This window comes from Rhinopithecus roxellana, chromosome 17 (assembly GCF_007565055.1).
Source record: "Rhinopithecus roxellana isolate Shanxi Qingling chromosome 17, ASM756505v1, whole genome shotgun sequence".
Lineage (NCBI taxonomy): Eukaryota > Metazoa > Chordata > Mammalia > Primates > Cercopithecidae > Rhinopithecus > Rhinopithecus roxellana.
In genome coordinates this window covers 3,701,309-3,717,725 of record NC_044565.1, presented here as the reverse complement: position 1 = coordinate 3,717,725, position 16,417 = coordinate 3,701,309, and the positions used below count along the sequence as shown (strand labels likewise).

At 45.3% G+C, this 16,417-nt stretch overlaps 1 protein-coding gene across 2 annotated transcripts; it reads left to right on the top strand.

Annotated features, from left to right (window-relative positions):
* Positions 1-9,381: 9,381 nt before the first annotated feature.
* On the top strand, positions 9,382-15,926 carry IL37 (interleukin 37). 2 transcript variants are annotated; one of them, XM_030921661.1, is made up of 6 exons: positions 9,382-9,502; positions 11,215-11,399; positions 12,097-12,159; positions 14,184-14,303; positions 14,687-14,829; positions 15,606-15,926. In XM_030921661.1, the coding sequence occupies exons 2-6, from the start codon at positions 11,240-11,242 to the stop codon at positions 15,852-15,854; spliced, it is 735 nt and encodes a 244-aa protein (XP_030777521.1). In that variant the 5' UTR covers positions 9,382-9,502; positions 11,215-11,239; the 3' UTR covers positions 15,855-15,926. The 2 variants fall into 2 exon arrangements, with proteins under 2 accessions (XP_030777521.1, XP_030777520.1); XM_030921660.1 differs by having other exon boundaries at positions 14,184-14,348; positions 15,606-15,913.
* The last annotated feature ends 491 nt before the right edge of the window (positions 15,927-16,417 follow it).

The following is a 16,417-nucleotide window of genomic DNA, read 5'->3' as shown; positions in this document are numbered from 1 at the left end:
TGGGAGGCAGATTTGCTTAACACACTTCCCAGCTTGACTTTTTTCTTTGGCTTAGTGATTTTGGGGCCCCAAGATTTATTTTCCTTTCACAAAGGTGATCACTACCATAATATCTTCAGAAAAGGAAATGTGGCAGGCCAGGTCTCACTAATGCAGACCTCCATAACAACTGTTTCAGTACTGACTAAGTGGTTAAGTTAAATATTAAAAGCCAGTGCCCTTACACAAAGGTTGGAAGGTAATAAAAGCCCATCAAGAGTTTTGCCTAGGCCTTTTCTGGGACTTAAAATATGACAAAATTACGAAGGAATTTTTAACAGGACCCATTTAGTATTAAACAAGTTTTATTGTGGGGATGAAGAAACTCCCCAGGCCTCCACAAACATGTTTATTGGTGTCTGAAGGAACTCCCCAAACCTCCATGATTTAGCAGAGGACAAGATAAGGGTAATCACCCCAGCACCTGGACCCATTTAGATTAAGTAAATTTATTGAGACTCCAGAGGAAGGTCTTCAGGACTCAGACCTTAGTTATAGATTAAAAGCAGTTAATCACTTATGTCTTTAGATGAATGCACACTTACACATAGACATATAGCTTAGAAGATATATAAGCTCTGGAAAATGTCATAATTTTGAGTTGGTCTGGTGATAATTTCCAGGCCTTCTCCCTGTAACTGGTTGCAGAAATAAAAACTCTCTTTCTCCCCAGCTCATCTGCATCTCGTTATTGGGCCACGAGAAATAGCAGCCCAGCCCTGTTTGGTCCTGGAACAGAAACTCTGGATGAACACTATCAGTAGAGCTCTTTGGCATGATGGAAATGTCCTACATATTTGCTGTACAGTAGTCATTAGTCACATGTGGCTGCTGAGCACTTGAAATGTGACTAGTGAGATGGAGGAACTGAGTTTTTAATATTACTCGATTTTACTTAGCTTAAACTTCAATAGCTGTATATGGCTAGTGGCTGCTGTACTGAGTAGTGTAGTTCTGAAATATGTACTTCAAGCAGAAGGAAAATGATCCCAGAGGTGAGGTCATAAATAGAAGAAGAAATGAAGAGCAAAGAAAGTTCTAAATATATGCAAAAATGTAAATGAACACTTATGCTATAAAATAATGTTATTTTAGAAAGTTTTAAAATATGTGGAATTAACATATATGACATTAAGAGCATATAAGTTGGGAGAGGATTGAGGCAAGTGAAGGTGTTCTGTGGCCCTTAAATTAGATGGGAGGAAAATAAAGCTACTCATTAACATTAGTTTTTTAAATAAATTAAGGATCCATGGATTACAGAGAAATTTTAGGTAAGTGTAAAAAATAGAAAATAAATGCATAAGTTTCAGACTAGTAGGAAGAAAAAATGAAATGATAGAAAATATTCAAACCCAAAGAAAGCAAGAAGGGGGAGAAGAAACAGGATGAGAATAATGAATAGAAAACACTATAACAATCATAGATTTTCAGTCCAAATGCTCTGTTTCATTGATTTTAGGGCAAACATTTATTCATATTTTTACATCTCTGAAATGGGGAGGCATATGCCAAGCTGTGTGTATTACAAGCTCTGTCAGTCAGCTTGTGTCAACTTGGTTGGAACTCTTCATTTGGTTATAAGTTGAGTTTTGTGTGTCATTGTCATTACATGTTTTGAGTTTAATTGCTGTTTAAAATGTCTTCAAAAAGATGCCCTCTGCCTTGTCATAGACATAGAGCAGCAGGATGAAAATTTAATATTAGTGAAGCAATTCCATTCTTTTTTTGTAAACATCAAGAGCTATAAAAAAGAAGCTACTCATGACTTGAAGAAGTTGTGTACTTTTTCTTTGCTTCTGGGAATGTAAAACCAGAGAAATTGCCATATCTTGAGAATTGATGAAATAAATTTTGAGGTTCAGAGAAACTGATGTGATTGATTTATGCACATCACAGAGATATTGTTAAGGTTACTGTCCAGGACCTAATTGGTGGTGTTTCTCTTTTTAATTCATACATAAAATATGGCTGTATGTTACAATCCATAGTGTTTTAGATGTTTGATGTAAATGATTTATATTATAAAGCGAAATAAGGAAAGGAAACAGAACCCATGATGTTTTTGAGATACAGCTCAAGTTGGCTGTGCATAGTGGCTCACACCTGTAATACCAACACTTTGGGAGGCCGAGGCGGGTGGATCACCTGAGGTCAAGAATTCGAGACCAGCTTGGCCAACATGGCAAAACCCCATCTCTACTATAATCCCAGCTACTTGGGAGGCTGAGGCAGGGGAATTGCTTGAACCTGGGAGGTGGAGGTTGCAGTGAACCGAGATCATGCCATTGCACTCCAGCCTGAGCGAGAGTGAGAGTCTCTCTCTCTCCAAAAAAAAAAAAAAAAAAAGACACATCTTAAATGTAAGAATGGAGAACGTCGAAAGAAAAAGGATGGGAAGAGATATACCACACAAAAACTAGTTAAAAGAAAGCAGCTGTATCTGAAAAAGTGGACTTTAAGGAAATAAGCATTAGTAGAGACAAAGAGGGTGTCTCTTTAAAGATAAAAGCTTCAGTTCATCAGGGAGATATAACAATTCTAAATGGGAACTGGCTCTGGAATTAGGCAGACTTGGGTGCAATTTTTTTTTTTTTTTTTTTGAGACAGAGTCTCGCACTTTGTGCCCCAGGCTGGAGTGCAGTGGTGTGATCTTGGCACACTGCAAGCTCCACCTCCCGGGTTCATGCCATTCTCCTGCCTCAGCTTCCTGAGTAGCTGGTACTACAGGCACCCGCCACCACATCTGCTTAATTTTTTTTGTATTTTTAGTAGAGACGGGGGTTTCACCGTGTTAGCCAGGGTGGTCTCGATCTCCTGACCTCGTGATCCACCCGCCTTGACCTCCCAAAGTGCTGGGATTACAGGCGTGAGCCACTGCGCCCCACCTTGGGTGCCAATTTGAGCTTTCTCACTTATTAGTGTAAGACATATAGATAATTTCTATATCTTCCAAACCTCAGATTTATCGTCCATGAAGTGAGGATTATCATAGTGTTCACTAATAACATGGCTTCGAAAATATATAATGCCAAAATTGAGATCAAAATAATAAATCTACATTACATGGGAGATCTTAATGTACCTCTTATATTATTGATAGACTAAGATGACCAAAAAAATAAAAAGAGAGCAGTAAGGAGAGCAAACATTTAATCAATAGGACGAATACATTTTAATCAATAGGATCCTCATGAATAGATACAGAATACCAAACCTAACAACTGCAGAAAACACGCCAAACATTTAGGTACAGACATTGTGGGAAAATGCAATCTTAAAACGAGTGGACTGACATTCAGAAGATGTTAATCAGAGCACTAATGATGGGGACTGCAACCATGTCTTTACTGACTTCCAGAGCTTCTTACAGTAAACACGAAATCACATAATTTCTTCCACTTCCCTACTGTTTCTTGTTCTGGGCTGTGTCCTGCTTACTGTCTAATATCTTGGCCCCTTAAAAGTTGCTAATCTTCCAAACCTCATTCCTGTGACTGGGCCCCTGGTCCTTGTTCATGGGCCTTGCAGATACTGACTATGCTTATCTGGAGCATCCAGCGCCTACCATGTGACCCAGATTCCTTGTTGCGCTCCTCCTACCTAATGGGATTTGCTCATACCTGTGTGGGACCCCTCCCATTTTCCCCAACTGAATACTTACCAAGACAATGCATTGCCATACTCCCTTGGACTCTGCTCTGGGCATGACACTGAATGTTTCCATTGAGCATCTGCAGCTGGATCAGTTTCCCCAGCATTATCCAACCCCTTGAGTATGGTTAGTCCTAAAGCGGAGAATTAGCCTTTCTATCCCTGCTGCTATACATGCCGGGACAAATCATAAGAAATGACAGCATCTTATGACAATGCAGGCTGCAGGAAGCAGGAGGCAGGAATCAAATTGGTGCTTATCAAATAATGCTCCAATTCTTTGAACATTGGGCTATACAATATGTCACGGATCTATACCCAGGTGGGTTCCCTATTACTCACTCCACTGAGGCCAGGTTGTGGGATTAGTTGTCCAAGAGGGAGTTTCAGTCTCAGAGCATAGGGTCATTCTGAGAATTACTAGCCCACACTTGTGTGGAGACCTCCAGAGAACAGAATCTGAGTTGGTGCTGAGTACTTCCAGGAGGAAATGAGTGGCAGGAGTGACACACTCGTTCTCAAGATGCCCACAGTCAGAGGGGAAGGGACAGAAGCCACATGCATGAAGATCCTCTCCCCAGTAGGTGCCAGTGACAGGGCTTCCTAGCTTTTGGGCAAAGGAAACAATGTGGGAAGCAAAAAAGGACAATTCTCTCCTCCCTTTGCGTGAAGACTGAGCAGTTTTACCAGACTCCCAGGGTTCCCTTCCACTCTGGTTTGAATGTGAGTGAGAGACATTCAGCTAGAACACTAGAAAAACTATTTCCTGAACCACTCGCCTTTAGCCCTGGAAAGTGTTGGATTTGCCCTTCATCTTTGTCACAGTAGAAACTGCTGAGAGATTCAGAACTTGGGCTTTGGAATTAGACAGACATGGGTAGAAATCTAAGCTCTCTCACTTATTAGTGTGGGACGTAGAGCAACCTTTAAAATCCTTCCAAACCTCAGACTTCTCATGCATGATGTGAGGATTGTAATACAGCCCACCTAATAGGGGTTTTTGAGAATTAAAAATGTTATTAAATGAACAGCGTTTAGCAAGATGCCTGACCATTGAAAATAACAAAGTGTTTATTATTGTTGTTATTATTAAACATCTTTTCTGCACCTTCTGACTGGGGGCATCATGTCATCAGAAATACCTAGGATGGGACAAAGTCCTCATGGGCTGGGCCAAGGGTGCGATAATGGAGGAGTGAAGAAGGAAGAAATGGAGGCAGAAAGTCCCCAGGAGCCCAGCATGGTACAAGGCTGAGCTAGTGCTGCAGAGCCTCCTTGGAACAGCCACAAAGCTTGCATCTGGCCCTGGAAGAACCTCTTCCAGCTGGTGGGACCAGCCATAACAGTGGCCAGGGGATTTCCCAGGGCCACTGGGAACTCCTAAGAGTTCATTTGGACCAGGCCTGCCTAGACAGGGATTATAACAGGGACCCTTCCCAACTGGCAGGTGATTTCCCCCTCAGTCAGAAGCTCAGGCATTTGTTTGATGGAAGGTGGAAGGCCCTGTGCTGGGCCAGTGACTGTCAGGGGTGGGTGGGTGGCTGGAAAATAGCAAATAAAACAATATGGTAACACAGTAACCACACACTATGTGAAGCTATAATATGGGTATCTGTGACAGGCAATTCTAATGTAGAGAATAATTCTAAGGTGCTATTCTCCCCCCATGCCATAAGCACACAGCCTCTGCCTGGGTTTCTCATTGTGGAATCTCTTCCTGGTCTTCTCATGCCCAGACAGAGGGGAGGACTCCTCCTGTAACACCGGCTCTCCTGCCACCTCCTCCCTGCAGCCCTCCTCAGCCTCCTCTGCACAGGCTGGCTTCCTCTCTGGTGCTGCAGCGCTCTGCACTCGTCAGTGGTACCTGCATACAGGTATTGGTGTCCTTGTCTCACCACCCTACATCACTGTGAGCTCCCCAGGAGCAGGCTCCCTGTCTGACTCACCTGTGATCCTCCACCTCCTACCCTGTAGTGCCTCAAGCATCGAGAACAATCACTCGCTGCCCCTTAACCCAGAAATGCTGCCAAGACAGGAGGCCATGGCCCAAGCCCCTGGAATGGGGTATTACTATGTCAGCACAAAGACCTTTGCACAAATGAAGGCTTTAAAAATGCAGTCCTAGTCACGTAGAGGAGGGCTCATAGGATTCCTAGGAATCTGGAACATTCTGTGGAGAGTTTTCCCTCGTCTCTGTTAAAACTCACATCCTATGGCCTAAATAACAACAACAACAAAAAAATGGGTGTAAATTATTGAAATAACTTGTGCATGGGGGAACAAGCCCCCCTCCCCCAGAGCTGCCAGAAGCTTCAGGTGAGGGTCCCAAATGCCAAAATGTCTGGTATCAGAGAGGATGGCCAGTGACCTGGGGACACATGCTCTTTGCAGTGTCACCCAAGGAGCAGCAGCATTGGCCCCACAAAGTGACCAGGACCCTGGCTTCCCATGCTGGGCAGGAGCTGGTGTCTGATGAAGGGAATGCCTGGCAGCATGTGCTGTCTGTCTCCTCGTGTCAGCTTACCTGGCTTTGCTGGCAAGTGGCCACTTGAATTTCTTTAAAGGTGGAATCTCTCAGTGGGGTCTAATCTGTTCAGAAATATCAAAAGAGTATCCTTGGGAATGGATGGAATTCCAGAGCCATCTGGTAATCCTCTTAAAACAACTCTTGGATGTCTCTCAGCACATCTGCCACCTTGAATGCAGGAAGCTGGTTCAAATGGAGGAGCATCGCTCTACTGCACCCTTTTTTTTCCGGCCTAAAGTGCAAAAGGGGATACTTTTCATGTAAATAAATCAATTGCAAATGTCTAGTCATGCTGAGCCCTGTCTTGTGCTGTGGATACAAAGGAACCAAAGGCCTTTCTCCCCGCCCAACACACACATAACACACACACAAAATCATAAAAACATACATACCCACAACACATACAACACACAACACACACACAAAATATATACACATAACACACACCAAACATGCCCACAAACCTGTGTTCAGAGATAGATCCCGCCAGTGGGTTCGTGGTCTTGCTGACTTCAAGAAAGCAGTCGCAGACCTTTGCAGGGAGTGTTACAGCTCTTGAAGATGGCACGGACCCAAAGAGTGAGTAGTAGCAAGGTTTATTGTGAAGAGCAAAAGGACGAAGCTTCCACAACCTGGAAGGGGACCCCAGTGGGTTGCTGCTGCTGGGTGGGGAGGCCAGCTTTTACTCACTTATTGGCCCCTCTCATGTTCCGTTTCCATCCTATCAGAGTGCCCTTTTTTCAATCCTCCCTGTGATTGGCTACTTTTAGAATCCTGCTGATTGGTGCATTTTACAGAGCGCTGATTGGTGCATTTTACAATCCTCTTGTAAGACAGAAAAGTTCATGATTGGTGTGTTTTACAATCCTCTTGTAAGACAGAGAAGCTCCCCAAGTCCCCACTAGACCCAGGAAGTCCTTCGGGCCTCACCTCTCAACCTCATACATGACATGAAAATACATATGCACAAAACATACACACACAAAGCATACATGCATCATGCATCTCCCCAAATACACACATACCACAGAAACATACACATGGGAACTCAGCTACCTGTCAAAAGTCTGAATGGTGATTGCCTCTGCAGTGAGTAGTTAGAAAAGTGAATTTTTTTCCAATAAATTGAAGTCCTTAAAAATCACTGTAAGATAGAAAATTTTAAAAAGTATATAAAATAAAATATGTATGTCCTTTGGCCTAGCATTTACCCATGTAGGAATTTATCCTAGTGGAGTAATCAATGATATATGCAAAGATTTGGACAAGCATATTATGCACAGAATTATGTATGCATATATGTGTATATAGATATATATCTCATACATATAATAGCGTAAAAGTGAAAATAACTCAGATGTTCAAAATTGAGGATTAGTTAAACTATGATCTGTCCATATGTGACATACAGGTTAGCTGCTCCTTATTCTCTCGAGCTTCAACCTCCTACAAACAAACAGTGTCCCTTGTATATCAGTATTGGTACAGATAATCGAACTTATTGAGGTTTTATATGGGACAATAAAGGCAAAAGTTTATGAATACTCCATACTACACTATGTAGCAACCCCTATTACAGACAAACTCTTCTCTCTCATTTCCCTTCCTTTCCGGAACCACTCGGCTGAATCTCTACAAGTCTCTATTGCAACTACCACAAAATGGCACCCTCCCCGCATCTCCATCTTCCCTGTCCTGAAAGCAAGGACCTGCTGCCCCCACACTCACATCCTCATTCATTCCAGAAGTCAGCACCACAGAAATGCCCACAGTTACCCCAACCACCTTCTTAGAAGATAAGTTAGTGTTTGTTTTGACTTTTTAAAATTTTTACTTCCTCTTTTCCTTCACAATCTCATCCCATCCCAAGAGGTTTATCAGGAAGTTCTCTAAAGATACGTGTCTCCTTACTGGGAATTTAACAGACAAATCAGGGATTTTTATTCTAGCCATCAAGGGAATAACATTTTTCCAGGTCTTTAGACAAATGATGGAATACCTTGCAGTAATTAGATATGCTATTGTAGAAAAGTATTGATGAAATGGAATGATGTTTGAGATATCATATTGAGTAGAAAAGTCAAGATACATTAAGTGGGAAATGTATCTTGCAAAATGATTTGTCAGACACATTCCTGTATTTGTGTGTTACATAAATGTGTGTGTGAAGAAAGGCTACAAGATGAGACCACAGTCTTCAGTGAAGTTTAAGAGATGAGGCTGCAGCATGCTCAGAAAGCCCTGGGTTATAGTTTTTCCAGTAACTAAGGATGTGATCTTGGGTAAATTGTACATCCTCTTTAAACTGCGCTGCCTTTTGTCTGTAAAACAGGAAGGATGGTATTTACTCCCAGGGTCATCAAAGAATTTGGCTAGAGAAAAAGAAATAAATGGGCTGAGCCCAGACCTGGCACAGTGAGAGCGTGGTGGTTGACTATTGTGCTGGCCTGTTGTTTCTGTGTTATTGACATGCTGCTGCTGGTGGTCCGGAAGCTATTACCTTAGTTGGTTATGTGGATTTCCCTTCATACTGACCAGCTGTGTGTGGCGTTGTAAAACATAGCCATACACAGTAACTGACAAGGGCAAATACAATGGAAAAATGCAAGGAAATGCAGGTAAATAGCTAATGGGCTGTAGAAGGAAGCTAGTCCTTGGAGGGCTTGATCAAGGAAGGTTCCTTTGCATGTCACCTTTGAAGAAGAGGGGACACAGAAGAGGTATAGGGCACTGTCAGCGCATCCCGGAGTGTACCTGGAAGGGGACATGAAAGGAGAACATTTTTCTCTGGGACATGGGGACTCCACTTGCATGAACTCTGGGATTGGGGCAAAGAACCATCATGAGAACAAGGGCTTCCTTGAACCTCCCAGGCTCATTGGCTGATCTAAACCCTGTGTACCCTCTTTCTTTCACTCTTCTCTGTTTTCTATACCTCTGTTATTGAACTGGACTGGAAGCCACCTGATCTATCACAAGTGCCTTGAAATGTGTTGAATGGGTGTGGCACAGTCCTTAGCAGAGTGGCACTACCCCCACAGGAATTTGTTTATACCCTTGGCATGGAAAATAGCAGGAAATGAGTGATGACTAATAACCAAGGATGCTATTTATTGTTGGCTAAAGGAATACTGTGTTGTATTTGCATAGCCACTCACAAACGGTTGATTATAAATGAGTTCTAGACCTAGCTCCTTCAGGTAAAGGATCCTGAGAACTGAAGGCAAACAGAGCTCCAGGAGTCCAAGACAGAGCCACAGACCAGGAGGATCCCTGGCCCAGGTAGGTGGTCCTCCTGTGCTCGCTTTCAAGACCAACAGGCATGGATGGGGAAGTAGAGTAGCATCTGGCCATCTCGACCCTTGCTTTTTATCTCCACTGGAAGCACATCTGAATTTCTAAATATGATCTCGGAGACCTGCCCAGAACACCTTGCTCTCAGCCCCAGTAGCAGCCTGCTCTCTCCCAGGAGGGCTTCCACCAACAAGTAGGGCATTGCTGGAGGGCCAGGCAGACACTAGCTTAGGAAACCCACAAACCCTGGAAATGCTGCTAGTCCCTTCTCTGAAGGCTCAGGAGACTGACTTCAGAGTCTAGAAAATATTGGTCCTTGGGAACAGATTTTGAGTGCAAAGAGATGGATTTCAGATGTCCAGATGCACTGCTTCTTTAGGGAGTTCTGTGAAAGCTCCCTGCATTTATCTTAATACAGGCAGCCGATTTCATGAGTACCCCCCAGGGATGACCCCAGGTCCTCCAGCCTGTAAACATCCTTCTGTCCTTCAGCAGCACCACAGTATCTTTATGTCTTTGGATACCTACATTTCTGTCAGACATTTCTTGCTCTGATGTTCTGGCTGCCAAATTCTCAGTCAAGTGCCTCCAATTTTTTGCGTCCTTTGATTTACCCCAACATGACAAAGGCAGTTGTGCTTCATGTATTCAGGGATACTGCCAAACCACAAACAGGTCAAAATCAAATAGCAGATATCCCTGTCCTTAAAGATCCATCAGCTCCACCCACTTGCGCCTGCTTATTGTTGAGTCCTGAAGCCCTTCCTTGTCATTTTTTTTTTTTTTGCATGAACAATTTTGTTCCCTTTGTCTCACTCCTAAACCATTCTCAAAGGATTGGGTTTGTACACAAACTGCCTATCTCTGCAATCTTAGAAGTGATATGATTCTGAACAAGTCACTTAACTTCAGATTTTTTATCTGTAAGATGGAAGTGCCAATTTTTGCTCCACTTCTGTCCTATGTTGGCCTGGGCTGGTGTTGTTGAAAGCTCTTTGTCAACTGAGATAGGGTGTGCAGAATTTGTATATATAAATATATCTCCTCCAACGCCTCCCAATGAAGAAAGTCATGTGAGTCAATCCTACCCTAAGATATTAGGGACTGAGCCTCCTGGGACCTTTAGTGGCTTAGGTTTTCACGAAAAGAGGTTGCAGAGCAACTGCTTTTTGTTAGGCAAAGATTAGGCTACTGCAGAGATGCAGCAAACTTTTATAGAAGGTGTCAGATGGTAAGTACTTTAGGCTTTGCTGGCCAGATGATCTCTCAACTACTAAACCATGCTATTGTAGCCTCAGAGCAGCCACAGACAATATGTAAACAAGAGCATGGCTGTATTTCAATAAAACTTTATTTAAAAAAACTGGTCAGGGACCAGATTTGGCTAAGGGCCATAGCGTGCCAGCCCCAAGACTAGAGCAATGCACTTTTAACTTTTTATTTTATTTTTATAAAATGCCGAGATCCACAAAAATGCTACTGCACCCTGTGTGTTAGCACTGTGACTCACAGTTCGGAAAATTCTGCTTTGAAGGAGTGACAGACAGGAGAGCATGGTCTGGCCCCTTGGGGCCTTTCTGGTTGCAGCGAGCATTTCTAACTAGAGAGAAAGGCCAGCGGTCTGTTCAGCACTAGGGACATCCAGCAAGGTGTCCTGGGGTCAGAAGATGCCATAGCTGGTCCCCTTTCTATCTCCTTAGGTCTTGGACTTCATTCCATTTTCTGATGAGTAATAACTCAATGTTGAAAATGTCCTTTGTGGGGGAGAACTCAGGAGTGAAAATGGGCTCTGAAGACTGGGAAAAGGATGAACCCCAGTGCTACTCAGAAAAAGATGAACCCCAGTGTTACTCAGAAAAAGATGAACCCCAGTGCTACTCAGAAGGTAAGGTTCTTGTAGAAATCCACCTCAGGGCCAAAGTGTAATTCCTAGAGCAGGACTTTACTAGGTGCTGTGCACAGACCCAGCTGTTTCCTGCGGACCATGCACAGTAAGTAAGCTTTCAAACTTCCCTGGACAAATAACTAGACAAGAGAAATTCTGGAAGGGAAAAGGAAGCTTTGCTTCAGTGTCCAGGCACATAAGGTGGCAGATAAAAGGATTGTCCTCACCTACAGATTTGGGGCTTTAGCATCCTGTTTGCCAACTGGATGGTTGCATATCCTTCAAAATGCACCTCTTCCCTCCCAACCTACCCAGGTGGAAGAGAAGCCTCCAATGAGAAGCAATTCTCTGAGTCTGGGTTGGAAAAATGACCCAGGCACAGGGCATCTGAGTACTCCATGAGGAACGCATTTGGGTGTTGCCCATGGGGGGCAATAGGAGGAGGCTTTTGATCCAATGACTGTCTACTGAGGTGTGAAGGGAGAGGTCTGTAGCATGCCAGAGACCAAACCCCTGAGCCAATTCATCTCTATTCTATGTTTTTGAGGAGGGAAGCTATGATTTAATGTCATTACTATCATGCTGCTCTAGTATTTCTCAGCACATACACAGAAGAGGGAATTAAATGGTCCTTGATATGCCTAAATCCTTGGAAAATCCCAATTGCATATGCTAACCTCACTGTGTCTGACTGCAGACCCGGCTGGAAGCCCCCTGGAACCAGGCCCAAGCCTCACCTCCATGAATTTTGTTCACACAAGTAAGGCCCCAGGGTGAGGTGATGGGGGTGGCTGAGGTGCAAAGGTGGGGATGGGGGATGGCGCCATTGGGCCCTCTTAGAGGGTGGGAGAATTGTAGACTGGGGACACCTAAGGGTGCTGGATGGGGTTGAAGTCTTTCCTTTGCAGAAGCAAATCCCATCAGGAGATAAATCTGGGAAAGATGAGCCCGGGGAGGGGCCGGTGATGGTCACCTGCTAAGAGGCACAGGACAAGGAAGAGTTTGTGTCTGGGAACCTTCCAGGTGCCTCTTCTGATCATAGTCAAGAGACTGAAGACCCCCACAGCCTTAGGCCATGCCACTCAAAGGGTGGCCTCAAACCAGCAGCACCCACAGCTCTGGCGGTGCATCAGAAAGGCAGACAGCTCTGGGAGCGCATCAGAAAGGCAGAGCCTTGGCACCACCCACACCTACTGAACCATAGTTTGCAGGTAATTTCTTGCACATTAAAGTGTGGGCAATGGAAAGGCTTAGAGTTCAGCTAGCTCAGTGACTCTCAGTCAACCTGCACCTGCCCCATGAACTCAGACTGTCTGGGGTGGGCCCAGAAAAGCTCCCGAGGAGATTCTGATGGAAGGCAGGGGTGAGAACCATGGATCTCATCTGACCCTGTATCACTGGGGAGTTACTTAGGATCTTGCCTGGGGCCAGCCATCTCTTCGATAGACACTGAGAGTGTCCACGATGCTTGGGGCACTACAGGGTGGGAGGTGAAGGATCACAGGTGAGTCAGACAGGGAGCCTGCTCCTGGGGAGCTTACAGTGCTATAGGGCAGCGAGACAAGGATGCCAATACCTGTGTGCAGGTATCACTGACGAGTGCAGAGCGCTGCAGCACCAGAGAGGAAGCCAGCCTGTGCAGAGGGGGCTGAGGAGGGCTGCAGGGAGGAGGTGGCAGGAGAGCCGGTGTTACAGGAGGAGTCCTCCCCTCTCTCTAGGCACGAGGAGACCAGGAGGACATTCTACAATGAGAAACCCAGGCAGAGGCCATGTGCTTATGGCATGGCGGGAGAATGGCACCTTAGAATTATTCTCTACATTAGAATTGCCTATCACAGATACCCATATTATAGCTTCGCATAGTGTGGTGGTTACTGTGTTGTCATATTGTCACATTTGCCATTTTCCAGCCACCCACCCATTCTTGACAGTCACTGGCCCAGCCTGGGGGCCCCTGCCCTTTATCAAACAAGTGCTGAGCTCTTTGTGGAGGTGAGGGTCACCTGTCCAATCTGAGGCCAGGAGGGAAGGTTCCCTTTTAAGACACTACTCTAGGCAGACCTGACCCAAATGAGTTGCTAGGAGCCCACGCCCTAAGAACCCTCTGAGGACTGTTGTGGCTGGTCCTGCTGCTAGAAGTTCTTCCTCCAGGGCCAGGTGCAAGATTTGTGGCTTTTCAAAGGAGCCGCTAAAGCCCAACCTCGCACCGTGCTGCGCTCCTGGAGGCTTCCTGCCTCCACCCCTCCCAACTCACCCATCACCGCTCCCTTAGACTGGCCAGTGCAGGGATCTGTCCCACTCTAGGCACTGCTGATGGAATGATGCCTCCAGTAAGAGGGTGCAAAAAAGAGAGTTAAGAAAAACAATGATTATAAAGAGTCCTTTTTATATGTAAGACATTTTCTTCTCTCAGGCTAAGTGCCACTTACTTGAGTAAGCATTTTAGTTCTCATAACTCCTCTCTCAAGTAGGTGCTGTTATTACTCTCATTTCACAGATGAGGACATTGAGGTTTGGAGGGATTTAGTAACTTGTCCTCTGTCCTACAGCAGAGCTTGGATTTGAATCCATCTGTCCAAATCTGGAACCAATGTGCTTGCACAGAATGCTAAATTGCTTGTCCCAGCAAGATAGAAAGCCCAGGAGTGGAAGAAATATTCAGTGGCTGTGATGTCTCAGCCCACAGGCAGGGTGGTGAGCTGAGGCTGGGGCCCTTGGATGTGGGGAAGAGAAGACTGAGTCATTTTCGATGTGAAGTGTTGATATCTGGTGATATTGATCTAGGTCCAAAGGTGAAGAACTTAAACCCGAAGAAATTCAGCATTCACGACCAGGATCACAAAGTACTGGTCCTGGACTCTGGGAATCTCATAGCAGTTCCAGATAAAAACTACATACGCCCAGGTGACTCTCAGTTTTGGCTGTGTTTTCTGTCCCCACCCAGCAGGGGTAAGGCCTCCCTCCAGGTGGGCTCAGCTCCGTGCTATACCATGCCCCATCTCCAGCAGGTGGTGGAAGTGGGGAGGGGAGGCCCCAGGGACTAGGGCATCAGAGGAAGGGTCTCTAGTGATGACCAGATCTGAAAGGAGTCTTTCTGGAAGGGCGGGAAAAATGGAGGCAGACACTTAGGTTGGAAGAAGAGGAAGCTTAAACTGGTGTGATGGAGGGAGATGTGGGCCACAGAGTCAAGGGGAGAGGGGCTGCGCACCAGGCCTGAAACCCCAGCAGACAGGAGGGACCTTTCCCTGCTCTCAGAATCCACACATGTTCTGATTGTCTTTTTCCAGAGATCTTCTTTGCGTTAGCCTCATCCTTGAGCTCAGCCTCTGCGGAGAAAGGAAGTCCAATTCTCTTGGGGGTCTCTAAAGGGGAGTTTTGTCTCTCCTGTGACAAAGATAAAGGACAAAGTCATCCATCCCTTCAGTTGAAGGTGAGAATTCTAGCTCAATTTCCTGTGCCTTTGGCTACTCCAAAGTAAAAGACCAAGATCCTCAATACCTCTCGCTTTTCTGCAAATTCTTATCTTGGCCAATATCACAGGGACATCCACCTTTCTGGAAGCACCAGGCAGAAGAGTACCATACCTTCTTCTCTGGTTCCTTGCCCCTTCTAGGGAAGGAGGGACTCCACACAGCGGGGAGACAACGAGGAACTGAGCACCCTTTCTCATCTCCTAGGCTCACAGGCCCTGGCCCTGGGCGGGTGGTGCTCCCCTCCTGCTGTGGCCCTCCATGTGGCAAGCAGCACAATTGTGTCAGGACCCTGGCGTGCTGCTGCAGGGCAGGAGGGTGTGAGGGAGCACTCGGAGGGCAGTGTGCCTGCTCTGCAAATTTAGTCCTGCATGGAGCATCCTTTCACTTGAGGGGAGAAATCTTAGGAAGCTCAACTGGATATGGATCTAGGCCATATTCTCTAAACGAACTTTAAAAACTATAGAGCTGAGATGTTGGTGTTCATCTGACTCTTACATCTCTCTGTCTCAATGTATTTTTAATTTGGGGGACAAGAGGGTATGGAAAAGAAGGCATGATTGCTTCTCATCCCTTAAATACCAGTACCAAGGCTGACACATCATCTTCCCCAAGGACCATCTGCCTTCTCTCTTCTCTTCCTCTCCTGTGTAAAGGCCTGGAGGATGAGCACATGTGCTGGGTTTTTCTCCCTCTCAAAGCCTGCACTGTCTAATTAATCCCTTTTACCTCACAGAAGAAGAAACTGATGAAGCTGGCTGCCCTAAAGGAATCAGCACGCCGGCCCTTCATCTTTTATAGGGCTCAGGTTGGCTCCCGGAACATGCTGGAGTCGGCAGCTCACCCCGGATGGTTCATCTGCACCTCCTGCAATTGTAATGAACCTGTTGGAGTGACAGATAAATTTGAGAACAGGAAACACATTGAATTTTCATTTCAACCAGTTTGCAAAGCTGAAATGAGCCCCAGTGAGGTCAGCGATTAGGAAACTGCCCCATCAAATGCCTTCCTTGCTAATTTGAACTAATTACATAAAAACACAAAATGTGCTCACTAACCTTTATGTCAGTGGGTTTCATTTCTCATTCATACTTTAAGGATTTGTGTTTTTAGGATACAGCAAGAGAAGCTTGTTTAATTACAAAGTTCTGGGTTGGAAAGAGACCAGCTTCTGCTTGTGTACTGCTACCCTGAACCATCAGACATCCACGTGTGTGTCATATGCTATGATGTGGCCAGTCTGAGTGGGATACTTGCAGCAGGAAGGAGCAGCTGGGTGCATGCTGTGCTCTAGAATTAGTCCTTCTACTGGGGTTTGGTAAGTTCTGAGGGCATTGATCCTGGGGCAGAAGTGGCTGAGTCTGTGTCTAGGGTACAGCGTGCAAGAAAGAAATGTAACAGCAAGTCACGATCCAGCCAAGTGATAATGGAAAACGGGTAGTTGGGTCCCAGATAAGGAGCAGGGTGACCTGACCTGTGAAAAAGACACAGAGACAAGGAATCTGGGTCAGATGATAGCCAGGAGACCAGGTGAGCAGCCAGTTAGTA